At 46.1% G+C, this 13,795-nt stretch overlaps 1 protein-coding gene across 2 annotated transcripts in view; it reads left to right on the forward strand.

The window, feature by feature from the left end:
• Nucleotides 1-13,795, forward strand: part of arhgef10la (Rho guanine nucleotide exchange factor (GEF) 10-like a) — a 147,223-nt gene that overhangs the window by 50,861 nt on the left and 82,567 nt on the right. For both annotated transcript variants that reach the window (XM_076267300.1, XM_076267299.1), the window contains 4 exons: nucleotides 2,000-2,145; nucleotides 3,704-3,870; nucleotides 10,466-10,581; nucleotides 12,188-12,315. In XM_076267300.1, the coding sequence (XP_076123415.1) occupies nucleotides 2,000-2,145; nucleotides 3,704-3,870; nucleotides 10,466-10,581; nucleotides 12,188-12,315 (557 nt within the window). The remainder of the gene's footprint in view (nucleotides 1-1,999; nucleotides 2,146-3,703; nucleotides 3,871-10,465; nucleotides 10,582-12,187; nucleotides 12,316-13,795) is intronic.

The raw sequence follows: 13,795 nt of genomic DNA on the forward strand, positions 1-13,795 counted from the left end.
CTGAAAGGAGAGAAAATGGGGGAATTACATCACATGAATAGAGTCAAACAAAGACAGATAGAAAACAAGAGAAGGGAAGATGGAGAGAATATGAAGAAGAATAGATCAGAATAAAATAGAAACTGAAAGAAATCGAGCAGGAGAGATACAGACCAGAGAAAGAAGAAAGTTACAATATGAGAATAAGAAAGTGACTGAGAGGGAGAGAGAAAGAGAGGGGAGAGAAAGAGAGAGGGGGGGAGAGAGAAAGGGGGGGAGAGGGAGAGTGAGATAGAGAAAGACATATGTGGGGTAAAAAATAAGGGAAAGGTGAAATAGATAGAATATGAAGAAATCAGCCTGACTGAGAGAGATAGCGGTCTCGAGCAAGATGCATCTGTGTGTGTGTGTGTGTGTGTGTGTGTGTGTGTGTGTGTGTGTGTGTGTGTGTGTGTGTGTGTGTGAGAGAGACTGACAGAGAGTGTGTGTGTGTGTGTGTGTGTGTGTGTATGAGAATGAAAGAGAGAGTCTGTGTGTGTATTTGTGTGTATTTGTGTGTATTTGTGTGTGTGTGTGTGTGTGTGTGTGTGTGTGTGTGTGTGTGTGTGTGTGTGTGTGTGTGTGTGTGTGTGTGTGTGTGCGCGCACCCAGTGACTGGGAGAGGTGGGTCAGTGTGTGTACCGTGCTGATATCACTAGGTCATTATGAGGGGAATTGGCTAAGGAGCCGCTCATGGGATGCACCTGTTGTTATGTACAGTATGTGTTATGTAACACACTGGCTACGAATACCTATTCAAAGATATATTCTAGTGCAGGAGCGCCTGCAGGTGTACGTCGGTACGCACTGTGCATACCATCAGGCTACTCAAAAATAATGTTTAATGTGTATTCACACCAAATTGGCCCATCATACCTTCCCAACTATGCACAGTATCCCATTAGCTGCATGTCATCAGGCTATTTAGAATTTTCTATTACATTACTTAGTGAACACGGTATCAAAATTAACACGCACACATTTTGTTTCAGCAGGAGACAGAATACGCACGCAGGCATGCAACTAAGCTACTTGCTATTTTATTTTACTCGGCTATCTATATATGGTTATCAGCACACAATGTTGAGCTAATTCACTAACTCAATACTCATCATGCATATCACAAGTTTAAACAACGAAAACAGAAAGTATGAAGTCAGCAAAGCTAAAGGAGTTATTCCAGATGGGCAAGAACAAGGTAGGCAATTGGTGTGCTCGTCAGAACGTTAGACTGCATTACAGATGTTTAAAGCCAGACTTCACGGTACGCTAGAACAAAACAAGGTAACCTGTATAGGGCTGTATCAAGTTGTCCAAATGAATAGGTCATTGTAGACATTGTTGTTGTATTATTGCATGTGGATGCACGGGGCTAAACCCGGGGAAACGGACAAATATTACCCACGCGTGATTATTATTTTCTTTTGGCGCGTGGGGGTGGGGGGGTTGTGGGGTGTGCGTACCATAGCATTAATTCCTGCAGGCGCCCCTGTTTTAGTGATGCACCTGAAATTCTGGGCTGATACCGATATGGATATTTAAAATTTCACTTTGGCCAATAACGATACCGATACAGAAATTTTTTTGATACACCTTTGCTGGCAAAAAAGTATTCAAAATACATTTCAAATTTTTTTCAACAAGAAAATTAGAAGAGATAAGAAAAGAACTTGAATCTTGCATATCCCACTGCTACTCCCTATGGAAAGTTTTCAGATCTGCACTCTTAGAATAGGTTGGCGACGCTTATCAGCGATTTAGTCGTGGCCAGCATATTTGAAAATATCGGCCACTAATATCGGCCGTTTCGCAGATGGCAGCAAAAAAGGCCCATATCGATACCGATAGCCTGCCGATATATGAGTGCATCACTAATATATACAGTACCTGGATGTATGTAGTCCTCCTGTGCGTTTAGTGTGCCTGTGTGTCTGTATGTGTTTCTTCTCCCTCAAGTGTCTGCTCTCTGTCCCTCCTGTAGGTGCTGAATGCAGAGCAGAGCTCACTGATCCTGTGCGAGGCGCTGGTGGAGACGGTGTATGGGGAGAGGGGGCAGGTCATCAAGTCCAAAGAGCGCAAGGTCTTCCTCTTCAGCGACAAGCTCATCTGTGCCAACCTTAACGTCAAGTAAGAAGACACAGCTTAAGCTTATGTTTACACACACACACACGCACACACACACACACACACAAACACGCACACACACACACACACAAGCACACACAAGCACACACACACATACACACACACACACACACACACACACACACACACACATCAAAGTCAAAAGTGAAAGTCTGCTTTATTGTCAATTTCTTCACATGCCCAGACATACAAAGATATCAAAATTACATTTCTCACTATCCCATAAGATCTATCTATCTACTATACTATTACACATACACACTACACACACACAGTGTGCTTTTATTCTCACTTCCTTCTTCTGATAGATGGTACATATTCTGTGGAGAGTGTTGGAGAGGGGGTTGGTTGGGTGGAAATTGAAAGCAAATGGCAGGCTTATATGGGGTGGTGGATGGGGGGGGCGTTGGATGGCTCCACCTCGTCAGTATCAGCCGACCCATTACTGAAGCATTAGGCGAATCTCAGCGAGCGCGAGAGAGTGAGCTGTAATGGCTGAGTGGCACTGCTGCATACAGAGGCAGAGGCAGTCCAGTCAAATGGCCTTCATTATCTCCCAACAAATGACCCAGCGCTACCGTCGTCAGCCACTCAAGCAAGAATGCTTTTCATAGATCACTGGCATAAAAGGCAAAAAGGACTAGGGCATGTACACGCACACACACACACACACACACACACACACACACACACACACACACACACACACACACACACAAATAGATTATCAATGACAAGCCCATTGATCAAATCAGAGTCAAGCAAAGGTAAACAGGGGAGAGGGATATTTCTGTTCCTCCGTCTCTCTCTTTCTCTCTCATTCTCCATCTCTCTCTCCGTCTCTTATTTTCTGTCTTGCATCCAGTCCATTGCATCAATTTACAGATCGTCTGTTGTCTTCAGCTTTTTAAAGCGCTTGTTCCTCTGTGCGCCGGGTTTCCGTTTGATCCCCCCCCCCCAACTTGACTTTGCATGCCCTTGAAATTTCTGATGAACCGGCCGTGCAACCCGGATTGGGCTTTATCTGTGGGAATGCATGAATAGGAATGAGGCGTGGGGAACAGCTGGGGGTCCACTGTGTGCCAAGGAAACGCCATTGATCAGATGGATTGAGATGTTGCTGCACGCTCCTCTCGTGTCACCTCAAAGAAGATCAGTCGCACGTCAGTGGCATGCAGCCCAGGTTCCCCCTATTCTTGAGGTTGTTTCTAGTGAGAGTGTGTGTGTGTGTGTGTGTGTGTGTGTGTGTGTGTGTGTGTGTGTGTGTATGTGTGTGTGTGTGTGTGTGTGTGTGTATGTGTGTGTGTGTGTGTGTGTGTGTGTGTGTGTGTGTGCGCATCTTTGTGCCTCTGTGTCTGTGCATACATGTGCCTTTGTATGTGTGTGTGTTTCACAGAGAGACACGTCACAGATGAGCTCTCTCTCCTTCCCTTTTTCTCTCTCTCTCTCTATCTCTCTCTCTGTATTTGTGTGTGTGTGTGTGTGTGTTTGACATCGAGAATACTGATACGATTATGTCTGTACCCCTTCCGTCCACCAGGGGGCCCCCTGACATCAGCAGCCTGGTGCCCGTGGGGCCCAAGTACACCATGAAATGGAGCGCCCCCCTGCTGCAGGTGCAGGTGGTGGAGGTGGGCCAGGAGTGCTCCCAGGACACCCTCTTCCAGCCCAGCGGAGCCAAGCGCACGGGAGGTGCCAGCACCACAGGTAAACCCCCCCCCTCCTGTGGTTGCCCTCCTACCCCCAGCACCTTATGTTTCCTCACGCACCCCTCCCCCCCCCCTCCCGTTTAGCACTCCACTTCACACCCCCACCATCCCCATCCACTCCCAAGAGTCTCTCCTGACATGCAAACGCAAACAGATGCATATTCACATAAACAGAAGTGTACACACAAACACACACACACTCACACACTCACACACACACATAAATACATACACTAACACACACACACACAGATATGAACAGAGGCATCAAACTCTTTTTTTTTCACACCTTGAATCAACCAAGCAGTGTGTTGTTCAACCAGAGGTTCACCCAGAGATATGGAAACAAACATGTTTTTAAGGAATCACACACATATATGGAGAGAATAGTCAAGCAGCTGCCTGTAGAGTGGTCTGTCGGGAGGGAAGCTCGAGGAGTTCTAAAAGTGCTGCCGCTTCAGACATGAAAGGCAAAAAAAAGGGGGATAACCCCTCAGGGCCAAAATTTCACATAGAAGTTAGGATGGAGGGAGATGGAAAAGAGAGAAGTGACTAGTATGAAGGCATCTATTTAAAGTCAGCCATGCTGTACAGTACATTCTCCATGTGTTTGTAAGGACGTAAGGGAGATATGACAGGTGGTGCGTAAAGCAGGAGTACAGACGGCTCAGCCACTGCTACCAGATATCTTCTGCTCCTCTCCAGCTGCCCCACCTCCATCACTCCATCACTCCATCTCTCTATATCTCCATCTCTCCATCTCTCTATCACTCCATCTCTCCACTTCAGTTTCACAGATTCTCTGCTCTTATGTTCTCTTATTCTCACATTCTACATTCTATGTGTGTGTTCTAACACATAATTGTGTTTCATGGAAATGGCATGTTTCTTTGTTGCTCATAATTCTTTGTTGGATAATGAACATGTGGTGATGTTAAAGGAAATCTTGTCTCTGAGTTGGAGTTTGAGAAGTCATCTTCCTCTAACACCCTTCTGAAGAACCCCAGTCAGTCACACACACACGCACACACACACACACACACACACTCCACCCATCTCAGCTGTCAGCACAAAGAGGTGTTCCCTTGAGCCGCAGTCTGGCATGGTGAACGGTCCTGACACCGGCATCACTGCCTCAGGCTGATCGACCACTCACTTTCCAGGAAGGAGGCGGCTCTTTATGGCCTTACCTGATGTGCTTTTGCTCTTCCCGTATGCCTTGAGACATCAGAGATGGAGAGAGAGAGTAGAAAGAGAGAGAGAGGGAGAGTAGAAAGAGAAAGAGAGATATAGAAAGAGAAAGAGAGGGAGAGAGAGAGGGAAAGAGAGGCAGGACATTGTTATCCAGTTCAATTCTCTAATGGAGCACAAGCATATTCCAAGTCCTGTCATCGGTGTGACCAGATTAAGCTTGTGCCTCTCCATTTCCAATTAGAGCAATCAAGATGGCGAGATTGCAATCAGAGGTGAGGCTGAGCTAAACTCCTGAGCAAACACCAGAGGGAGAGAGAGGAAACAGAGAGAGAAAGTTTGACAAAGAGAGAGACAGAGAGAGGGAGAGAGAAGCCTGATCAACATGCTGCTGAGATCTCGGATTCAAAAGAGCCTTATCAGGACACAAGGGTGGAGTCCTTCTTAAAGCCGGCATGGTGCTGCTATAATTTTAATGACAGCTTAGCGAGGAGCGTGGGCATTTCGCTCCCTCCTCACGTCCCTCCACCACCATCACTGGCACCCGCCCTGGCACCAGTCAGATCCATCTCTGCTTCCCGGTCGCTCCATGCCGCGCCAAAGCCCCCAGTCCTCAGATTTTCTCTGAGAGGCCCCCTCCTCTTTGTCCTGTCACTCTTCACTCCATCGCTTGGGTTTTTCACACTCAGTCTGGTGTGTCCCTGAATAATTCCCTTTCCCAGGACTGTACTTACTTTCAGCCTTTCTGTAGTTTCACGCTCACTCTTTCTGTCACTCTTCCTCTCTTCCTCTCTTCCTCTCTCTTTATCTGTCTGTGGCTGTCACTTGGACTCACTCTCAATCATTTTATTTTCTCCCCTCTCTGAAAGTTTCACTCTTTCTCTCTCCCTGCCTCTGTGCTATCCATCCCCTTTTCTCCCAGTTCTCTTGTGTTCAGTTGATCTGCCCTCTCTCTCTCTCTCGCTCTCTCTTCATCTTCTCCTGTTTCTGTCCCTCCATCCTTTCTTTCTCCCTTCCTTCCCTTCTTCCTGCCTTTCCTCTCCTCATTGGTGAACTGTTTCAGAAGGCACCCTCTTTGGTTATGCAACAGTAAGCCGTCACTTTAATCACTGTTTCCCAGACTTCACCGCGTCTGCACTGCTGTTCTCCCTGGCCTGCACGTCTCCCTCTCCTTCTTCTCATGCTCTCTCTCTCTCCCTCTCTCTCTCTCCCTCCCTCTCTCTCTCTCCCTCGCTCTCTCTCCCTCCCTCTCTCTCTCTCCCTCCCTCTCTGTCTGTCTCTCTCTCTCTCTCAAATTCTAAGTTGCTTTATTAGCATGACTGTATGGGAACAGTGTTGCCAAAGCTATTTTTACATACAACATAACATACAAGAACATAAGACCATAAAAGAAAAAAAACATAAAAGGAGGGGTGGGGGGCACATCAGTGTGGGGTGGTCAAAAAAGATCTAGAATTAACAGCAGTACAGAACAAGAGTAATGTGAGTAGGATGTGTGTGTGTGTGTATGTGTGTGTGTATCACTCTCTCTCTTTGTCTCTCTCTCTCTCTCTCTGACTTTCTGTCTCTCTCTCTCACTCTGTCTCTCTGTCTTCGTCTTTCTCGCAAATTGTTTCACTTTCTCCCTTCCTCTATATCTCTATCTCTCTGTTTATATAGTCCTTCTCTCTCTCTCTCTCTCTCTCTGTCTCTGTCTCTCTCTCTCTGTCTCTCTCTCTCTCTCTGCTGGACAGGTTGCTATTTATAGTGTGGCTCAGACAGCATCACATTCTTCCCCCTCCCCTGTGATGTCACTCCTTGGGGCTCCGTCCCTGGATCTGCACCCCACCCAACCCCCCTTGCCCACACACACACACACACACACACACACACACACACACACACACACACACACACACACACACGCACACACACACACTCAACCCCCCCCCCCCCCCCCTCATCTCCCACCCCACCCAACTTGCCTGGGCTCACCTCAGGATGGGCTCATTTTTCATCTCCTGCAGGCCTCACTGGCCTGATTTATTGATGGAATAGGCCGGCCTTCTGGGAATCCACTGGGCTTTCTGTCTTTGCCTCTCCCCTCTACTCTCACTCATTTCTTTTCTGTTTCAAATTTTGTTTGCTCCTTCCATCTCAGGTTTAGTGTGAAAGATATATACTGTGTGTGTGTGTGTGTGTGTGTTGTAAAGTTGGGGACATCTATGGTTTCAGGGATGTCATGGGTGTACATGCGTGTGTACATCAGCAACAGGGACAGGCAAATTATTGCTACACACACAAAGACCTATTTTGGAATGAAACATTATTTATAGGCATCACAGAATAGACGTGTGATAGACATTATTTGACACACTGTACAAAAACGATAACAACATCTGATCTGCACTGATAACACTCTGCTCTGAATGTCAGTGGGCAAAGTCCTCACATGATGACATCCTTTTTAAATGTGCACTCTCTTGTGGATCAGCATAACATAGAAGAATGTTGGCTTTAGGCTGCCATAGAAGGAGGATATAATATTTATAAGCATGGACCTGTTTTTTAGTAATTACAATATCAAGTAATTAATTTACATTCACCAGTATTAGGATATACATAGGCATTAATGATATTAAAAATATGAAATCATCCAACAAGCTTGTGTCATCTACCCATGGTGGATCTTGAGTTGCCCTGATATTCTGCTCAGTCTATGGTAACTGGTTTGACATTTTAATTTGAACTTAAGCTAGCTTGATATGAGTTATTTATCATATCTTGGGTATCTTATCTTGATAAATAGCATTTAGCAAAATTCAACACAATGTTTGTTTAAGTCCAATTCACATTCTATTACAGTATGAAACAGAATGTCTGTGCCAGTTGATGATCCATCAATTTTCCCACTTTGCCATCCCATGCCAACTGCACCATCTGACTGACTGTAGAGGAGATTAACCTACAGGGTGACTTATAGGGAAGCCTATTGACAGTAGGCCTAGGAAAGGAAACAGTGAAATATCTGATGTTCACAAGTTTTATAAACTCTCCAGCTGCAGTTAGTTAAGAATGATTAGACTTAATGGCATGAGTAAAGATGTATGTGGGTCATTGTTGGAATTATTCAGATAGAGGATCGTAAGATACACAAACATTGTTGGAGATGGATGGAGTGAGGTTGAGTGTCCTCAGATGACTTTGCAGAGTGAATCTGTCAGCCCTGGCCCGGTATAACCTGTGTGTTTGTTTGTTTGTTTGTGTGTGTGTGTGTGTGTGTGTGTGTGTGTGTGTGTGTGTGTGTGTGTGTGTGTGTGTGTGTGTGTGTGTGTGTGTGTGTGTGTGTGTGTGTGTGTGTGTGTGTGTGTGTGTGTGTGTGTGTGTGTGTGTGTGTGTATATATAGGCCCTCAGTGGCAGTGTGGCAGAGGCAGGTGGGAGTTTGGGTGTAAGGTGATGTGTGTGTGTGGTGGTGTGATGGCGTTGAAGGCCTGACAGACAGTGGGCTTTCGGAGGTTGTGCTCGTCTGCGGCTGAAGAGGGATTTGCATGCAGATGCTCAGAGCTCCCTTCTGCCAGGGATGCACAGAGGATGAAGTCTCGTCTGGTCAACAAACAACAACCCCCTCTCTTCCTCCTCTCTTCCTCTCCTCCTCTCCACCCCCTCCGATCCGTTCTCCACATTTATCTCCCACCCCCTGGCTCAGTCGATCAGACCTCCAGGCTTCTTTTGTCCCTTCTCGACTCTTCCCCTTCTCATTCTCATATTCCACCCCTTTTGTCTCTGACTTTCTTCCTCTATTATTGTCTTCCTCGGTTATTCTCTCTCTCTCTCTCTCTCTCTCTCTGTCTGTCTGTCTCTCTGTCTCTTTCGGTACCTCTCTCTGCCTTGAGGTCTGGCAAAAAGCTGTGGATTACTGTGTCTGGGTGTGAAGCCCAATCCCAACACACCAACTGGATTACACAGGATAACAAGTCAGCAGATTCACCTCCGGGGCGGCAGCCAACTGGCGATGCCGGTGTCGGAACGGAAACCTGCTCGCCGTCGCGCTGCGCAACTACGATGAGGGTGTCACCATAGAAACGGTGACACCCTTTACACACACACCATTCCCCCATTCTCTTTTGCCATCGTATCAGAGAGGCTTCGCCACACCACACCACACCACACCACAGCACAGTCACATCTCGGTATTGATCCCAATACACCTGTGATCTCTCTCTCTCTCTGTGTGTGTGTGTGTGTATATGCGAGCACACACAGAGAATCCAATTAAACCATTAAAGGTAAGCTGTCGCCAAGGTGGTACCAGGTGGTATTAGACAGCCTACTGCCTCTACACTGTTACCTTGTGGGAGCCTCAAGGCCCCGTCCATTCTCTCAATGCTCCCTCCCTCCCCCCTCAGCCCCCCCCCCCCCCCACCCCCACCCGATAGTGATGGTGGCCAGACAACTCCAGCCAGGCACAGTAAGCAGTGCAATTTAATTGTGTGTTCATGCACAGGATCATGAGTCAGGTCAGGTGTGTGTGTGTGTGTGTGTGTGTGTGTGTGTGTGTGTGTGTGTGTGTGTGTGTGTGTGTGTGTGTGTGTGTGTGTGTGTGTGTGTGTGTGTGTGTGTGTGTGTGTGTGTGTGTGTGTGTGTGTGTGTGTGTGTGTGTGTGTGTGTGTGTGTGTGTGTGTGTGTGTGTGTGTGTGTGTGTGTGTGTGTGTGTGTGTGTGTGTGTGAGAGAATGGCCCTGCTATTGATTGGTGAGACGAGAGCATTGGAACTGCAGAGACAGAGAGGGAAGAGACGGCCATTCAAATCGATGGCACATTTTACATCTAATGAGACACCTGCGTTCGCCCTGTCAGAAGCACAGGCCCCCTATCTACAAATGACTTTGCTTCATTTATTTATTTATCTATCTCTCTCTCACTCTCTCTCTCTCTCCCTCTCTCTCTCTCTATTTCATTTCGGTCTTCTAGTATTCACAGAGTGTGACTATTGGACTTCATAGCCAACTGGGATTTGATATCCACTTTTGCATGGATCCTTTTTTTGTCAGGTGTGACTAGCAGAGATTGCACTGCCATTCTCCCTGTCAACTTCTGTGGCCTTTGACGAAGGGCAAACTTGGGTGGGTGGGTGCATAGCTCAGCAGCAATATTGGCGTTCCGTACCACATAGTGCCCACGAGGTCCCCGTGCTTGTGTACGGCCTGAGGTCATTTCCTGAGCTCACTCCTCAGCTCTCTCTTTCCCACTCACTTCCTATCTGTTTTCACTGGCCTTTAAAGTTTAGAATAGCCCAAAAATGAACTAAAATGTATCTTAGAAAAAACCTTGCAAACCTTGGAATTGATGTCTGTGTTGGTGTTTTTATTTATTCATGATTTTCATAATGATTATTCTTATTATTATTGATGTTTTGTGCACAGGGAAAGTAGTGCTGGGACCTCCAAAGCTGTTCCAGGAGCTGCAGGAGCTGCAACACGATCTGGCCGTGGTGGAGCAGGTCACACTACTGGTGGGAACGCTGCAGGGGACTTATCAGGTAGTGCACCATTGAGTACAGATGCCCTGTAGTGATGGGCAAATGAAGCTTTGGTGAACCACTGAACCAAAGCTGTAAACCAGTATTTTTGGTTACATATACTGGTTTGGGTAAGGACTTTTATGTTGAAAAATCTACATGGGGTGGCCATATAGGATTTTTTTCATTAGTGTCGCTAGCTTCACACTGCTGGGGTTCAGTGGTTCACCAAAGCTTTATTTGCCCATCACTAATGCTCTGGACTAGACTTGGGTTCAGGGATGTGACGTTTTTATTAAACATGACAGCATTGGATGAAATAATTCTTTGGATTGTCTGTATGAAATGAAGCTGTCTTGTTTACTCTTTAGCTGAACTAACTATGATGCAACTACTGTATGATGTTGAGGAGAATCTGTTATCAGCGCACTCCAGCCATTCCGGGCTACAAAAGAGCTGTTCTAATAGAGACACAAACCCTGAGCCCAGAAAGTGCTTGAACAAGGTTTCTGAAAAGCAAAAACAGTCTGATTGTGGAGTTCTTACCAGTAGCCTGGTTAAATCCAGGCTCATTCACTTTGTGAAAAGAGTCTGGGGACACACAATTGGGGTATGTTTCCAACACTAGAGAACGTTTGGAGAAAGTTTGCTCAATGCCAAGTATTAAGTGATTAAAGTCGGGTGTCAAAATAATGGTGTTGCCAGATGACCGTAGTCCACATCCTCCTGATAGTGCTGTGAGAAAAGAGTGACTCAGAGATGTGTGAATCAGTCAGGCATTCGACAGCGCCCGATTCCTCGCAACATCCACAGCAGAAAGCACTCAAATCAGGACACCTCTCCAACGTCTGCAACGAGACAAAAAAACCCCCCACTAAATAACACCGTCAACGCACACCCAGATGATCAAGCATAGATTCTCATTGCCAACCTTTTATATTTATTTTCCCTCACTTGCCTCAGTCAAGTTTTTATAACGTTTTTTTTATAATGTTCCCAAGTGAAAGGTGTCAGAATGTCAAGCAACCCAAAACAACAAAAGCTTGTTTGTTTATTTATTTATTTATGTGTGTATTTATGGCTGGAGGATTTTGCTTTGAGTGTCTTGTTTTGTTGTTGGGTAGCAGAGCACTCTTGACCAATTGTTGTGCAAAAATGGAGGTAAAATTGCCCTTGAGAGGAATGCGCAAGGCAGATAATGGCTTTTAGACATCTGGAATGTCACTCACAAGTGTAAGAGAAGAAGCTCTTCTGTCGCTAGAGCTTGTGTGTGTGTGTGTGTGTGTGTGTGTGTGTGTGTGTGTGTCTGTCTGTCTGTCTGTGTCTGTGTGTGTCTGTGTGTGTGTGTGTGTCTGTTTGTGTTTATGTGTTTGCAGTAGTAGGAGGTTGTCTAGGGGCAAGATTATAAGAAAAGTAGGCGTGCGAGTAAAAATAGATCTGTGTGGTGAACCTCTCCGAATTTGAAGAGGAGTATTATGAAATGGTATTTTTTTTTGGCACAGCATAAGATTCAGTATCTCTCTGTCTCTGGCTCACACCCTCTCTCTCCCTCTCCATCATTTCCCTCTCATCACTCTTCTCCACCTCTACCTCTCTCCATTTCTCCCTTTCTGTCTGGCCTTCTCAGAACCTGAACACGACCGTGGCTCAGGACTGGTGCTTGGCTCTTCAGAGGCTCATCCGCATCAAAGAGGACCAGATCCAGAGTGCCAACAAGTGCCGCCTCCGCCTGCAGGTGCCCGGACGACCTGACAAGTGAGCCTTCGTCTTCTTCTTCTTCTTCTTCTTCTTCTTCTTCTTCTTCTTCTTCTTCTTCTTGTCTTTCACATGTGATGTGACTGATGTTCTCCACATCTCCTCATCTCGTCTCCTCTCCTCTTTTATCTTATTCTCTCTCTCTCTTTTGCACTCATCTTTTACACATCCTCCAACTCCTCACCCTCCATCTCTGCTACCTACATCTACTTCACTTTCCTCCATTCTTGTCTCTCTCTCTCTCTCTCTCTCTCTCTCTCTCTCTCTCTCTCTCTCACGGCCCGAAATAAGTTGCAACGAGACGACGAGAAATATTTCTTGATTTTTTTTACATTTATTTTTAGAGGCTTTCCCATTTCCATTTTGGTAATTAAGGAAACTTAAAAAGACACTATTAGAGTTCTTTTTCGGCCACACACCCACGTGCTCCCTCTATCTGGACCTCTTCAACTATTCTCTCAGAGCCATGCAAGTCACCACAGGACTCTAAAGACACCAGGAAATTACAGCAATTACCGGACAACGGAAACCCTGCTTCACACACCACTTCTAAAAGCCTTGATCATAGTGACCTTTTGTCAGAGGAATTATCTTTGGAAATTAAAGGTAATAATTGGCGGATGTCATTGGAGGGGCTTGTTGCCTTTAATTTCCAAAGATAATTCCTCTGACAAAAGGTCACTATGATCAAGGCTTTTAGAAGTGGTGTGTGAAGCAGGGTTTCCGTTGTCCGGTAATTGCTGTAATTTCCTGGTGTCTTTAGAGTCCTGTGGTGACTTGCATGGCTCTGAGAGAATAGTTGAAGAGGTCCAGATAGAGGGAGCACGTGGGTGTGTGGCCGAAAAAGAACTCTAATAGTGTCTTTTTAAGTTTCCTTAATTACCAAAATGGAAATGGGAAAGCCTCTAAAAATAAATGTAAAAAAAATCAAGAAATATTTCTCGTCGTCTCGTTGCAACTTATTTCGGGCCGTGAGAGAGAGAGAGAGAGAGAGAGAGAGGGAGAGAGAGAGTCGACGTTGAGTTCAGGCCAAGGGCTGTATTTAAATGATAAACACACATCCCCCTCCTCGCTTACAGGTTTACGAGAAGAGGAGAGACTGAGGAGATAAAGCATGAAGTGTGGAGTATGGAGGCAGGCAGAAAGGGTTAGCAGTTTAAGGAGCGGAGGGGAGGGGAGTGATAGAGCCGTGTTTATCTCCGCCTGTCTGCCAGACAGTACAGACAGTGACAGCTGGAGGTGGCAGTCCCAGTAGCTAGCACCCCCTCTCCTCTCCTCCATCCTCACTCTCTCTCTCCACCTTTCTCCTCTCCTCTCTTCTTCTTTTTGTCCCTACCTTTGCCTCTCTCTTTCCAAGCTCTTATTCGGTCCTCTTCATCTCCTGTTCCCATTTTTTCCCCTGCTCTCTTCTCCATCTTCACATCTCTTCACCTCTCCTCCCACCTCCCCTCGCCTTTTCATTCCCATTTTCATCCGCCTC

This window comes from Alosa pseudoharengus, unplaced genomic scaffold, assembly GCF_046254945.1.
Source record: "Alosa pseudoharengus isolate Yale_2024_CS ecotype anadromous, Long Island Sound unplaced genomic scaffold, YU_APseudo_1.1 YU_APseudo_1.1_scf_5, whole genome shotgun sequence".
In the NCBI taxonomy this organism is placed as follows: domain Eukaryota; kingdom Metazoa; phylum Chordata; class Actinopteri; order Clupeiformes; family Clupeidae; genus Alosa; species Alosa pseudoharengus.